The sequence below is a fragment of the Mirounga leonina genome, unplaced genomic scaffold (assembly GCF_011800145.1).
Source record: "Mirounga leonina isolate KUSES-001 unplaced genomic scaffold, KU_Mleo_1.0 Mir_165, whole genome shotgun sequence".
Classification (NCBI taxonomy): Eukaryota; Metazoa; Chordata; class Mammalia; order Carnivora; family Phocidae; genus Mirounga; species Mirounga leonina.
The window spans coordinates 19,494,693-19,510,432 of record NW_023270415.1 but is presented as its reverse complement, the minus strand read 5'-3'; the positions used below and the strand labels follow the sequence as shown (position 1 = coordinate 19,510,432).

At 36.8% G+C, this 15,740-nt stretch overlaps 1 protein-coding gene across 8 annotated transcripts in view; it reads right to left on the bottom strand.

The window, feature by feature from the left end:
* PREX2 (phosphatidylinositol-3,4,5-trisphosphate dependent Rac exchange factor 2) overlaps positions 1 to 15,740 on the bottom strand; it is a 285,788-nt gene that overhangs the window by 62,860 nt on the left and 207,188 nt on the right. For 7 of the 8 annotated variants that reach the window (XR_004680417.1, XM_035011286.1, XM_035011290.1 and 4 more), the window contains 2 exons: positions 14,137 to 14,280; positions 5,501 to 5,615 (listed from right to left, as the gene is read on the bottom strand). Coding sequence is in view for 7 of the 8 variants with exons in the window: in XM_035011286.1 (XP_034867177.1) it covers positions 5,501 to 5,615; positions 14,137 to 14,280 (259 nt within the window). In the remaining variant the exon portion in view is untranslated. The remainder of the gene's footprint in view (positions 1 to 5,500; positions 5,616 to 14,136; positions 14,281 to 15,740) is intronic. The other variant, XM_035011287.1, reaches the window with a different exon arrangement.

The following is a 15,740-nucleotide window of genomic DNA, read 5'->3' as shown; positions in this document are numbered from 1 at the left end:
CATAGCGTCGTTCTATTTTTAACTTTTTGAGGAACCGCCATACTTTTTCCAGAGTGGCTACACCAGTTTGCATTCCCACCAACAGTGTAAGAGGGTTCCCCTTTCTCCACATCCTTGCCAACACCTGCTGGTTCCTGTGTTGTTAATTTTAGCCATTCTGACTGGAGTGAGGTGGTATTTCATTGTAGTTTTGATTTGTATTTCCCTGATGATGAGTGATGCTGAGCATCTTTCCATGTGTCTGTTAGCTATCTGTATGTCTTCTTTGGAGAAATGTCTGTTCATGTCTTCTGCCCATTTCTTGACTAGATTATTTCTTTCTTTGGGGTGTTGAATCTTTTTTTTTTGAAGATTTTATTTATTTATTTGAGAGAGCAAGAAAGAGAGAGAGAGGGAGAGCACATGAGAGGGGGAATGGGTTAGAGGAAGAAGCAGACTCCCCGCTGAGCAGGAAGCCCGATGCGGGACTCGATCCCGGGACTCCAGGATCATGACCTGAGCCGAAGGCAGTTGCTTAACCAACTAAGCCACCCAGGCGCCCCTTGGGGTGTTAAATCATATAAGTTCTTATACTAACCCTTTATCAGATATGTCATTTGCAAATACCTTCTCCCATTCCATAGGGTTTGAGGAAGCATAGAAGACATCAGGGAGACCCTTACATGGTATTTAATAATCAAGAACTTCATCTGATTTGGCATAGGATGGTATATTTTAGACAGAGCTGTTAAACATTTCTGCTGGCTGAAACTTGTTCATTGGGGGTAACAGCTAAACCAGAGTGTCTTCAGGCAACCAGTGTCAGGACCTTGAGGCATACTGCAAAGACTTCCCAGGTGTACTGCATGGTCTGTCCTTCCAGAGACTGGAAGAGGAGTGGTCAGACCAGCCAGCTGGTCTCAGCCCACTTTATGAAAATGTCAACCATTTTAGATGTTATTTGCAATAGAAGCATAAGATACAAATGGGCAGCAGTAATTAAACAAAAGCTTTCCAATGGCTTCTGCATTGTACTTACAATAAAATCTATACCACCTATAATGGCCTACAGTCCTACATAACCAAGTCTCTACAAATCTCTCTTGACATGCATCATCATCCTTAATGTCTAGAATCCTCCTGGCCTTCTTTGTCTTCCTCAAAAATGATAAGCTTATTCTTATGATTTATGTACATTAGTTCATTGTTTTGGGAAAGACCTTCCCCCCATTTTGGCAAGGCTGTCTCCTTTTGATTCAGTCTTCCGTCCAAATACCACCCAATAAATAAGTCATCACTAACTATTACCTCCTCTAAATAACCAACCTCCTAATATGGCAATTTGTTTTAGGTTTTCTTCATTGCACTTTTCACTATCTGCAATAATTTGTTTACTGATTTGTTTATTTGTTCATTTTCTGTTTTTCTTAATTTCATAGGAATGGAAACTTCATGAACACTGAATCAATGAATAACTGATGGCCCCAAATCAGAGCAATTGATAGTATCTGACACCTTAGTAACAGATAATGTGTTTTCAGCATATTATGTTCACTTCAGTAACTAAGATGACTTAACATAGTGCAAAAGTATAAACTCTAAAGAAAAAAAAGCCTGCAATTTGAATCCTAGTTTTACTACTTATTATCTAGGTAAATTTGTGTAAGTTTCCCTTTAAGTGGAGATGATAATATGGAACTCACTGGTTTATTAAATAATCCACATAACTCACCTAGCATTATGACTGACTCAATATGTTCTTAAAAACTGATAGGTATTATAGTTGTCATCATCTTTTATGTTAAGTAGCATATTATTTCCACCTATTCTTTGCTGTTCTGGAGAAATCTCTAGAACTAGAATGGAATCCATTGTTCCCTCTTGTCCAGCATCCTTACTTTGCACTTTTTGTGACAGTCCATTGCTCTTGTGTGGTGCTAAGCCCATCCAAGAATGGGCACATGAGTTGGGTCTGGCTAATGACCGCCTCCGCAGGTCCTTTGCTGGAACTCTCCATGGAGGAGTAATGGGGGTAGACACCCTCTCTTCTTTGAATGCAACATTGGTCTTCACTGACCATCTTTACCCAAATGTGAAACAACCTTGCCTGAAAATGAAGCCCACACAGAGGAAAGAAGTACCAAGAGACAGGGAAAGAAAAGGGATTCTTGACGACCATACCCTTGGACCCAGCTGTGCCTAATGCAGCCACACCCCATGGATATACCTGTTAGATATGCCAATACATTATTTTGTTTATGCCAGTTTGAGTTTAGTTTCTGAAACTTGTAATAAAAAAAAAATAAAAATGTTTTCTAATAAAACACTAGTTTATTTATGTTTGTTAGTTTGTTGTTAGGCTAAGGGGTAAAAAAAAAAAAGGCCTTTTCTGAGGTCTAATTAGCAAATAAATTAACATCCAGAATGAAATGGTTTTCAGCGAAAGTGTTAAAAAGGCTCTGGTCTATGAGGAGCTAGAGACACCTGAGGACTATTTTTCTACAATGGACAGTAAGAGCCCCTTTACAGAAATGGTCAGTGTTGGCCTGTGGCCCCCCAGACCACGAACAGATTGCCTAAAAGCAAGTTCAGAGTATCTGTGGTTACAAAGTAAAAGGAAAAATTAAGGAAGGAATTAACACCCTTATTCAAGAAGTAAGCAGGAAGAGAAGGCATTACTGGAAGTAAAGAGGAAAATAATTGTCTTCCTGTGTAAAGGAAACTAAATATGCAACAAGTAGGATATAGAGCAGCTAATTACTGACAAGGGTACTAATTTGTACCGAGGGGTTTATGTGCTTTTCAAAATGTTTTCTCCAGAAAAGATGGATTAAAATGTTTTCTTATGTGAAGAAGATAGCATGCATTGGTATACATGCTGTTTTTCTTAATAAAGAATCTTAAATATCTTATCAGGTATCTGTTATAAATGAGTATCTATTCTATTTCTGTCAAAAAAATACCCACAGGGGTGTGAATGCTAGGCTACATCTCCATTTCTCTCTGTACGTTATACCTAAATAAGTTAATGCAACTAAACATACATTTTGGAGAACACCCTATGCAAAATACTTTGATAGACACCACAGGAAACACCAAGATAAAAGTATCCCTCATCTTTTTTTTAAAGTATCTCTCATCTTAAGAAGCTTATCATAGAATAAAGAAAATGAGAAATCTGTACACATAACTATCATCAGGGAGAAAAGCTGAATTCTGTAGTAGCCATAAACGAAGTAAAATGAAAGACATTCATTTAGCCTAGGGCAGTGGTTCTGAAATTTGAGCATGCATGAGAACCACCTGGAAGACTTGTTACAATGAAGATTGCTGGGCTCACCCCAGAGTTTTTTTTTAACAAGTTTGCAGATGGCATTGACCTGCTAGTCTGGGGATCATCCTTTGAGAACTCCAGGATCTAGGGAATTGGTTTGCAATTCTAGCCACACAGCAGAAACTCCTAGGGGACTGCTAGAGAATCTAATGGCCAGGTCTCATCCCAGCCCAATAATAAAAGAAAAATATTTTATGAAGACAACTATTAACTAGAGCTGGACATTGAATCATATGAATAGTAGTTTTATAAACAGCTGGAAATAGAGGACACAGATGCTAGATGGACGGAGAAAAGTCATGGTAGAAAGAAACTATGGTGCATGATTGGAAATGAGAGTACAGCATGACTGGAGCGTAGGTGGAGAAAAGAAATCTCAGGTCAAGTCATAATAGATCTTTTCTTTTTTTTTTTTTAAGATTTATTTATTTCAGAGAGAGAGCGTGTGAGCAGTGGGTGGGAACAGGGACAGAGAGAGGGGGAGAAAGCAGACTCCCTGCTGAGTGACAGGGGAGGGGGTGCTTCACGCCAGGACCCCGAAATCATGACCTGAGCTAAAATCAAGAGTCAGAGGCTTAACAGACTGAGGCAGTCAGGCACCCCAAGTCATGCAAAATCCTGACTGCCATGCTAAAGAGGTTTTGACTCCTTTTTGGGACAATAAGAAATCACCAAATCCTTTGAGCAGGAGAGTAACACAGTAAGATGTGACTTAAAATTATTATCTGGAAGCAAAATCCCGAGTAGATTAAAACAACATGGGGGTCTTAGAGACAGGAGACGGTTAAGATGTGACAGCAATGGTCTAGACCTATTTTCTCAACTGGAGTCCGGGGATGTGTTCTCAGGGCCCACATGTTCTATATAAATGTTTTAATTTTGTTTCCTTATTTCAAAGATAACCTAGGAATGTATTTGATCAGTTACAAAGGCCAGACTTGTCTTTTGTCATGATGGTCCTCAACTGAAGATTTTCACAACACTGGGCTTAAGCTTCTTCAGTCAGTGTTTCTTAGTCAGTGGACATACTAAGCATTCAAGATTAACTATTTTGGTTTTCCCTGTGAAAGGGGTCATTACATGATACACCTTTGAGAAATAGTGATCTGGACGAGGTAATAAAATGGGGTTAGTCCCAGAGACATTTTAGTCAGATTCATCAGGATCTCCAACATTTTAGGAGGAAGAGAAAATGGGAAATCAAAAAGATATTGGGGGCTTTAAGGCTGAGAGCTTCACAAGTGATAAAATGATGGAACAGAGTAAAGCATCTAGGAAAAGGGACAGGTTTGTGTGAAGCTGGGGGAGAAAGACAAAGCATTTGTAGTGAAAGAAAGCCTATCTATTGGTCATAACTACAAGAATGAGCACCTCCCCATATCAGGAATTTTAGGAATTAATTTATCCTCAGAGTTTAGCCATATTGTGGACAAAACCGAAAAATGTCACAATAGTATTTTTGAATTATTAAGGCTTAAGGTAGAACAAGAACATTTTTCTTTCAAAATAAAAGCTATAATCTGTAAGTAACTTAAAAAGATGACCTGTTCGCAGAATAATTCATAAGGTAGGAGGGAGATATATATGCTAATGATTTGTCAAAAATTAAAGCTTTGAATTATAACACATTTCCTTTTCGAACTTACTGTGGCTAATTTTCCCTGCCATAGGGTCATTCTGCCAGTAACACTATTTTTAGAGAGGAAAAACAGCAAAATCCAAACATTAATATATGTATTTGAAAGTAGATATTTTTCCAAAACCAAGTAAATGCTGTGTCGTATCTTCTGTGTTAACCATATTCTTCTCTCTGTGTCAGGGTGCCAGGTGTTTAAAGGAACCTATTTTACTTACCACCCTTCATCTACTGCAACCATCTAGGGGACACCACTATAAAATATCTAAGCTTTCTCCTCCGCCTGGAAATGGTCTAATAAATATTTAATTTTTGATCTTCTTCAGCAATTAAGACAATAGCACGAAAATTTTCCAAACATTTTTTTCTATTTTATTTTTAAAAAGTGTACTCATTGAATATTTGAAATAGTAAACCCTAAATAAAAAGACTTTATATCAAAAAGAGTATCATCATCAATCACTTAATAATGAGTATGTCAAAAACGCAATTCATCTACTCCTGCCAAAATATGAAAACTTACTTTTTTTAAAAATTGAACAATTACATACCTGAGCTTCTGGTTGTATTGTTTGACTTTTTCCAGTGAGGCTGCATTTATCTGGGCTTGAAATTCTTCCACTGAAACATTGTCTCTATAATAATATCCTTCCATGCTCTCCAGTGCTGTGTAAACAAGTAAATGTTCTCTTTCATGTGATTTCATAACTCAAGTTCTCCACATTTAGTGTAATCTTATTGATTATTAGTAAATGTATTTAAAACACTGACTATGACCACACATGCAAGAAACTATCTTTCACCAGTCCAGAAATGAATGAAAATCATTCCTCTCCTCTCAAAATAAATATCAAACATTTGGTGATTATATCAAGTGATATAATGAGGTATATCTAATAGGTAATTTCTAATTTAAACCGTCTTCTATTTTTAATGTATATATATATGCACATATACATATATATATTATATATATACATACATATGTATGGGAGGCAGAACTGCGTATTAACCTACATAAGAGAAAAAAAGTTGAAATTGCTGCTCTCCATGTATACTTACATTCTCTTGCAGGTGCTTATGAAATATGAGTGTAATAGAATTGAAGTATAGATAATCTTAGAATACTACCCTTACTACAATGCTTAATTTAGTTAAAAATAAGTAAGTATAAACATACATATATAACTCCCCATTAATTTTAAACATCTTTTGATTGAAATGGATTTCCTTCTTAACTAACATTTTTGGTTAAGTATTTTTTCCTTTAAACTTTATGTGATGGTACTTTTAACCTTTTGGAAAGGAAATGAATTACATGGAAGTGCCTAGAAATACAAGATCTCCTATGGAGAGGTTGCCAGGAACAGAAATGGCAATGGATCCAATTTGGAAATGTAAATTATTTCCCCTTGAAATTATTGCCACTATTAAGCCTCAATTTTCAGCAGATTATTTCAAAATTGATTAAAAAAATTAATCCTCTTTCAAAAATGCTAAATGCAATAGCTTTTAAACTAATAAGTTTCTTCAAGTTGACAAAAACATCACCATTTTAGGGGCAAAAATAGAAAAGTCATTGCTAATTTTTTTTTTATTATTTCCAGTTTTTATTTAAATTCCAGTTAATTGACATATAGTCTAATATTGGTTTCAGGAGTAGAATTTAGTGATTCATCACTTACATATAACACCCAGTGCTTATCACAAGTTCATTACTAATACTTGCTGGGCTGTTTTCTTGACTAGTAAGATTTCTATAGCACTGAAGAAACAAAAAACCTTTTAGAGTATTGCTCAATTTGAAATAAAAAAATGGTATTATTGGCTTATAATTGAGAAAACCACTTATGGAAAATTAGAGAGATGCTTACTACATCTACTTCAGTACATGATATCAAATTTGTAGGCTTGTTTCAAGGATTGTTTGTTTACTCCTTATGACCTCTGCATTTATTAGAATATTTGTAACTGGTTCAGCAAGCTTCTGGTCCTGAATACATACAAGAAATAAAAGGAAGTCTTCCTGGTTAAACAATCCTCAAATAAATGCCACATTCACTTCCATTAATGAGATGTTATTTGTGAGAGGCAAATATTCAGAGGATTCAGTCTATCAATAGTCATCCTTCAATGTGAATTCCTCTTACCAGTTGTAAAGCTAATAATGAAAGTCATTGCATTGGAGTAAAACCACCAATTCACTCCTTATTAGCTGTATGACCTTAGCCATGTTAATTAAAATCCAAGATCCTTAGGTTCCTCATTTGTGAAATGGAAAATAAAAAAATAGTAGAGTACCTACTAATTATGATTCTTGGGAAATAATTAAATTAAATAACAGTATTAAGAGACCCCATGACTATTCCTTCCATTCATTGAATGTGTTTTATATATTAGACAACACACCCAATGCCCTACAGGCATTATCTAATGCAATTTCCAGGAGATATAGATTATGCGTAAGTGTGCTTAGCCAAATAGGAAGTTCTGGGAAGTAAAGAGGAGGGTCCAATACAAAGACACTTCAATTTGTGATTTAAAATCATAAAGACTGGAAGAACACTAGGAAGGAGATATAGGGAAATCGTGGTGAGGGGTGGAGTGGGGACAGATACGAAAATACCTGGGGTCTAATTTTTATAGAAGTCTTGATGACTCAGACTCAGTTTGGCCAGAATGTTCAGTCCTGCTCTAAAAGCTTGTTGCCACATAAAAACAAACTGACATTTTTATGACTTTCCTTGACAATATTTCCAAATTAACAACAGTTAAAATACATAATTACATAGAAATTTTTTTAAATGGGGAAAATGTTTAACAATCAGCAAAATGTTACGGCGCATGTGCAGGGCTGTGAGGAAATGAACAACAACGACAAAAACAGATGAGTTCTATATTTAAAAGTAAACTGTGTGGCAAAGAAGAGGAAAGAGAACAACATTCCTGACTTTAGATTAAGAGCTTGGTTATTTATCATTATAAATACAAGAAAATGGGATAATATTTTATCGAATTCAATTTCTATACTCAGCAAAAGTAGGTTAAATATATAATGTCCAAATTTCCCAGTTTGGCTCTCAGCATTTTCTCGTCTAGTTTCCTTAATTCTCATCCAGATAATAGTATGTTTCTTAAAAGTAGTATTGACATTCTTGGTTGCATAAATATTTAATAGCATTTAATTAAAAGCAGTATTGAAAATATGATGAGTTTCTTTGTTTGCTTGTTTTCCTTTTACCACTTCTGAATTTGAGGAAGCAAATCATCCCAGCAAACTTAGGCAGTCAGCAAAAAAGAAAAACATAATGAATGTTAGAGAAACGTAAAGATTAAATTATTCTAAGACTGAAAATGAGCTGCATTTCCACTCACTCAAAATACCTTTCAAGGTTTTTCTAAGAAAGGGATTGATCAGGAAAAATACAGAATATCTGAAGAATAATTTTAAGAATAGTTTCAATTAACTAATACTCTTTCCTGATAGCATGATGACACTTTAATGGTTAAGTAAAACAAGACATCTGCACTGGTCACAGTTGGTCAGAATTCAGAAGAACTGGTCACAATTTCTGTGAGGAAAGCAAGTTTTATCAATCCAAATGTGACCAGTATGTTGGAAAAGTTGTGCTGCCTTTTAAAGAGGGGTGAGTTCACATGTTCATAGACTGACTCTAACATTTAGGAAATCTCAATTCTGGGAACTGTTCCTTCTTTTATAAAAAGCTATTTAATGCTTCAATTTCAAATACAGTATAAAATCCGAAGGGAAAACTAAGGAATTCATCTTTTAAAGGACCTAAAGTAGAGTTTTGTAAAACCTCAAAATAAAAAATAAATACTTGAATGAGGGAACCTTAGAAAATGACAATGTTTATCACAAAATGTTCCCTTTTGTTTAAAAGAGAAAACGCTCTATACTGGATTTTTTTTTTAATTAAAAAAAGTAATAGAAGAGAAAATGCTCAAGTTTCTGGTTGATTTTAATTATTCTCTGAGAATAGAAAGACAACTTAAAGAGGTAAGAGTTAGGATTTATCACTTCTGGTGCCAGCTTTTTTCATAAAGGCAGAAAAACAAATATACACAAGAGTGTGTTTGTGGAGAAAGGACCAGCATCGCATGTCCTAGTTAGTGTAAGGAAAACCATCATAAGAGACCCAGGGAACAGGTGCCTAACAATACAAAGAACAGATACCATATTCCAGGACACAGTGCAACCAAAATCAAAGACCTTTAATGATGCCACATCCCTAACAGGTAGAATACATGGGTCCAGGAACCAAGGGTGGAAGCAGAAAGGTCCCTGCTTAACATCTGTTGAGGGCTGAATTGTGTCCTCCAAAAAGATACGACAAACGTCCTAACCCCTGGTAGCTACAAATGTGACCTAAGTTTTATATAGGGTCTTTGCAGAGCCATCAACTTAAAATGAGGTCATACTGGATTAGGGTGGGCCCAAATTCAATGACTCGTGTTCTCCTAAGAAGAGGGAAATCTGGACAGAGATACAGAGACAGACCCACAGAGGGAGGAAGGTCGTGTGAAGACAGAAGCAGAGACTGTAATTACTCTGTCACAAGCCAAGGAATGCCGAGGACGGCTGGCAACCGCCAGAAGCTAGAAGATAAGGAAGGATTCCTCCTTAGAGCCTTCCAAGGGAGCATGGCCTTTGGGAATCTTGATCTCAGATTTCTAGCCTCTGGAAGGATGATAGACAAATTTCTGTTGTTTTAAGCTACCCAGTTTGTGGTACTTCGTTATGGCAGCTCTAAGAAACTAATATGACATCAGTCCCAGTGCCTCACTTGGGATGTGTGCTTCCCATCCCTGAAACTCTGGCTCCATGGGTTTAAAATGTCCTGATCACCAAAGAGGCACACTTTCCCTCGGAGACAAGGCAGGGGTCCCACTGAATGTAAACTATGGTTGCCACCAGGGTATTGAGGGCTCCTTGTGCCAAGGCACCCAGGAAGAGCAATCACCATCTTGGCAAGGCTAGTGGACCCTGATCATGGTAAGGAAGTAGGGCTATTGTTACATAATGAGGGCAGGAAGGAACGTGTTTGGCACCCGGTGAATCCACTCAGGTCCCTCTTGGTACTTCCCTTGTCCAGATTTGATGGTAAATGCACAAATGCAGCAACCCTGTCCTGAGAAGGGCAGAATGAACAGGGGGATTAGGCCCCTCGGGGATGTAGGTCTTAGTCATGCCACTGAGACCGGAAGGTTCAGGGTGAGAGCAAGGCTGATCTACAACAAATACAGAAGAGGGAAGATGAGCATCTGTTGCAGCCCCAAATCAGCTATAGCAGCAGGGGCTATGGCTTGTGCCCTTACCATGCTTCTTCTAGATTATCTCACCAGGAAGGGAGCCCATCAGAGTCACGAAGGAGACGCTTCTAGTCTTGACTCGAATGGATCTAAGGGTACAGGGTGTGGATCATGGCAGGTCGCCCACTTGGATCTCCTCCCAGAAAGGATGGGCTTATTGCCTAGCTGTTGGGATTCCTAGAAGATATCCCTCAGCCGTCTGCTCTTTAGGGCATCTTCAGTCTTTGCTGAAGAAAACTGTCCCACCCAAATCAAATCTCCTAGGGGCAGCCTGCATCCTAATGACCTAACAATGCAGAATTGAAAACACCCAGCTCCCTTGCCCTGGCTCCCCCAAATCTAGAAGTGTCAAGCCTTTGTGAAATGGATTATCTAATTAAGCAAAGATTAACTGGATAATTGCACAGTGTTTCATAATCCACATTGACCTGTGCTTTCTTACTCCCGTGGACCTTAGAGTCACCTGCAAAACTTCTAAAATAGGGGCGCCTGGGTGGCTCAGTCGTTAAGCGTCTGCCTTCGGCTCAGGTCATGATCTCAGGGTACTGGGATCGAGCCCCGCATCGGGCTCCCTGCTCCGCGGGAAGCCTGCTTCTCCCTTACCCACTCCCTCTGCTTGTGTTCCTTCTCTCACTGTGTCCCTCTCTGTCAAATAAATAAATAAATAAATAAATAAATAAATAAATAAATAAACTTCTAAAATATACTGGTATCTGGACCCTATATCCCAGAGATTCTGACTTAATCAGTTTGGTGTGGGACCAAGCATGGGTATTTTCTAAGACCTCCCCAAGGTGATTACTGTGTAGCCAGTATTGAGAACCACTGAGAGACAGCATGAAAACAAGCCCATGGGGAGTGGGTGGAGGAAGTGACCTTGAATATCTATCCTCCTTACTCCCATTTTCACACAGTTTACAGTCACTTGCTTTATCTCACCAAGGGCTTGGGGATCCCAACAGGGTTAATTCCCTGATCTGTAGGAAGTACTTACAGAAGACCACTTTTGTCTGATCTTCACCTTCTAGCATTTTGGTTATGCTCTGTGCTGACTTTCCTGTCTGGCTGCTTCTGTGATCTTTACCTTGTCAATCTGTACTTGTTCTGTTTGCCTAGATTTCTGTTCTTCTGTAGGTCTGGCCTTCAGTGACACATGTTCCCTAAAGTGTATCCTACTTGCCTCTGGCACTGGGATTCCTGATCTCACAACTGGCGCCATCTCTGCAGGGTGCCCCCTCAGTTCCTGTGCCCTTCTATGCAGAAGGGTCCATTCAGGCAAGAAAAATGGGAAGAAAGCAGTACATTTGCTTCCTGTTCCAAGTACATGATGTAACAGACAACTTTATAAGGGCTGACATAAATAGTTTTCCCAGGAGCCTTTCAAATTCATCTCATTTTTCTATTTTTTTTAAATATTTGCCAGCAAAGACCCATGTACATATGTACACCTGAAACAAACCCTTTGAGTAAACGTTCATCTCCGGAATAGACACCATTTGGAGTCTCTTCATTTACCACCACGTTCGATTACCAGATGGTTATCTCTACTCAAGCCAGGGCTGACTTTCCTGGGCTTCTCCCATTCTGATGAATAGTAAGAGTGAGTAATAATGAATCCTCATGGGAGTCTGATGAGTGCAGATAAACTTCCGCAACCCTCTAAGGAAGCACTGCCACCATGCTAATGAGACAAGCTGTTTCCCAGTCTTCTTTCCCTCTCTGTGACCTCAACTGCAGAAGTCTTTCCACTCTGGCTTTCTCACATTTTATTGCTGTGTGAATATTAAAAACTAATGTTAGCGACAGTTTTTCTTTACATTTTGTAAAGCGATATTGTATTCACTAAAATAATATATAGTTAGGGTTTTTTTAAAAATTAGCTTTCGCCACAATTATAAAATAAGGTTACTTGGAAAATACTCTCCCTTTTCCTATGAACATTTGCTGCTAAGTATGAATATTCAGCTATTTATGGCTGATTTGTCACAAATGTAATAATTTTTTTGAAAAGATGCAAAATGCCATCTGTCATCTCAGTCATGATTTCAAAGACAGAATTTTTAAAAAGGGGAATAAAGGAGAGGAAGTGAAGAATCTTTAATAACTGTAAATTCTGGTTAAACCCTATAAAAGTTAACATTCCAGATCAGCACCCTTCTCTGTCTTCTAAAACTATCTATCTGTGTAATGGCTTTTAACATATTTTAGGCTAACTGTTCTCCTAACATAGCTCCAAAGGTCTATTTTTGCTGTTTCCTCTTTTTTTTTTTTCATTCCTTTACAGAATCTTGTATTACCTTTCTTTTCCAAAGAAAAATGAAAATAACTTCTAATAACTCCTAAGATCTTCTCTGCACCTGACATTTTCCTCTGCTGAAATGTATTCTTACCAAGTATCTGTTTGAGGTAGTCATTGTTTTCAAACCTTGGCAATTCAAGGAAGGGAAATCTATCTTAGAATTACAATAATATGCATATGGTACAAGAATTTTCACTTGGCAGTGGATTTTGATTTCATATGCCTGTCCTTCAGTTACAGAGATTGATTTTATTCCTCTACTCATCTCATTTTTTATTAGAATATAAAAATTCCACAGCAAAACCATTGCAGTTCTTGAAAACTCCACAGAAGAAGGTATGAAATGCTCTGTGGAATTGCTCAGAGAAATTGATATAATCTTGTGGCCACAGCATGAGTTAAAAAAAGATATCACAGACCAGAAGAAACTACACTAGAATAATCTGGACTTCTGATCAGTTTGAGGCTGCATTTGTGACCCCAGAAATAAAAAAAATCCAGGACCTTCCCTTGGAAACCAGTTCACAAGAATCTTCCTACTTATGTTAAACTCAATTTCTTCTATTGCATTAAAACTCATTGTTCATTTGTCAAAACAAAATTTTTTTTATTTACAAAAGGAATCTATTTTTACTAACCAAAATCACATAATGCAGAAAAACTCAAAGAATAAAAAAATCATCATCAATTTAGTCACCCAATGATACTGAAAACACTCTATGTACATTAAGTATGTTTAAGATAATGGATTACATTATCTATAATATAAATTCTTTTTGTAACCTGCATGTGTATATTGCCAAATTTTTTCTATCTCATAAAATATCTTTAGCCATATAATTTTAATGACTCTCCCATAATTTATTTAAGCCAAATTAATTTATCTTTACTATTTCAACCACTCAGGTCTTGTTTCCCCATTGTAAATACTTAAAGTCCTACTTAATAAACATTTAAACCTTATCTTTTTTTTAAAGATTTTATTTATTTATTTGACAGAGAGAGATAGAGAGCGAACACAAGCAGGGGGAGCAGTAGAGGGAGAGGGAGAAGCAGGCTTCCCGCTGAGCAAGGAGCCTGATGTGGGGCTCGATTCCAGGACCCTGGGATCATGACCTGAGCGGAAGGCAGATGCTTAACCATCTGAGCCATCCAGGCGCCCCTTAAACCTTATCTTATTGTTTCCTTAATAAACATTCCCAGAAGTAAATATATTACCTAGGTACTATGAAGGAATTTTTGAATTAATGGAAAAAAATCCCCACGATGGTAACAATTACATGTATTTTAAAAAATCAATAGAGGGGCGCCCGGGTGGCTCAGTCGTTAAGCGTCTGCCTTCGGCTCGGGTCATGATCTCAGGGTCCTGGGATCGAGCCCCACATCGGGCTCCCTGCTCGGCGGGAAGCCTGCTTCTCCCTCTCCCACTCCCCCTGCTTGTGTTCCCTCTCTCGCTGTGTCTCTCTCTGTCAAATAAATAAATAAAATCTTAAAAAAAAAAATCAATAGAGATAAAATAATTTAAGTACACATATAAAAAGGAAAGCGGTTTACCTTGCACAAAAAGTACGGGGTGAATTTTAAACCCTCCTCCATTTTTCAAACGTTGAGGCAGTTGTTCAAAATGATAACTATCAACGTAGAAGTAAACTTTCAGAGCCTGCCGGCTCCCCTCCGCTTGATAAGTAAGAGGAACATCTAAAATGACATTTAATGTTACATTATTTCCAAAAATCAGGATATGTTATAAAGTATATTTGTTAACTTTTTAAAAAATCTTGAAAATCACTAGAAACTAATATATTAAAAGTACCCATGTATGTCAAGTTCAGGTTAGGCAAACTTGCTATTCAGTGAAAGAGTATTAAATCAGAATCTTATTAGCTAAAGCAACAGATTTATTACCGTACCGTATATAAAATTCTACAATAGGAAACTTTGTTATACTTTGACATGCCATATGTCTCACTTAACTAAATGAGAAGTTTAGTTACACATGGTTTGGAATCAGAATCTCCCAGGGCATCTGCCTCATTCATATTTTAGTCAAAATGAGTCCTTGGGGTACAATTCCTAAGTAGTGTACAAGAAATTGGGTACATAGCAACCATTATCAAAATTAGCATGGGTTTTGCAAGTTCCATTCTCTGAACATGAGATCAAAAGTGTATTACCTCTGTTGATCCCCTACAGTCATTAGAAATTATCTGTCCAAATTCTTTGTTTTCACAAAGATCCTGAAAGCAATTACTCAAAAACAAAAAATTTAAAAAAACCCAAACCCCCCAAAACAACCAACCTGAAAAGCTACAATGTTGTAGGAGTATTTCACAGTGCTATCATAAATCCTTTTCATTTTATGTCACTTATCCATGACAAATAATTTCCAGTTCATTAAAAAAGCTAGAATAGTCATATTAATCCATTAAAAATTAAGGCAAAAATATAGTAGACATTTAATACATGTTCTTGACTCAATATTTGTTAGTTCTAACCTGTTTCTTAAATAAAATTATTTGTAAAAGCAGAGTTCAAGGTTAAATACCATTAATGGAACAGAGATTCCAGGTTTCTTATTAAATATATCTAATTATGCATATCAATAGCAGAGGTATTGTATTAACATCTACAAGTCTCTTTTATGTCATATAATAATGCTTATTTTATTTTTGTTTCTATATTTTTAAGGGAGATATAAAGGATTTTGGCTTAGGAAAGAGAATACATTTCTCAATTGAAGAGTTGGAAATTAACTGGATTTTAATGACTGGGAAAATCCTTTTTTCCCTGGCTCTATAATAAAGAAAAAGGATGCCTGGACACTAAAGAAAATCCCTATGTGTATATACTAAGTATTTGTATATTTGAGTTCCCTTTTTCATGCAATATCTTTCATTTATATTTCAATTTTTAAAATTCCGTTCCTTTATCTTTTGGCACCAAGGTGGCCAATCTCTGTTATCAAATGGATAATGTTTTTGAAAGGAAAATAATAATGCAACAGTTGGAGTTCTGTATTATAGGACTAACAAAGAACAAATAAAAATGCTCTACCAGGACCTAAGAAACTGAAAATGACCGAACATTATCAAGCATATTAAATTTCAAATGAAGTTAAAACTAAGAGTGAAAGAATGAAGACTTTCAAAGTAATTGGT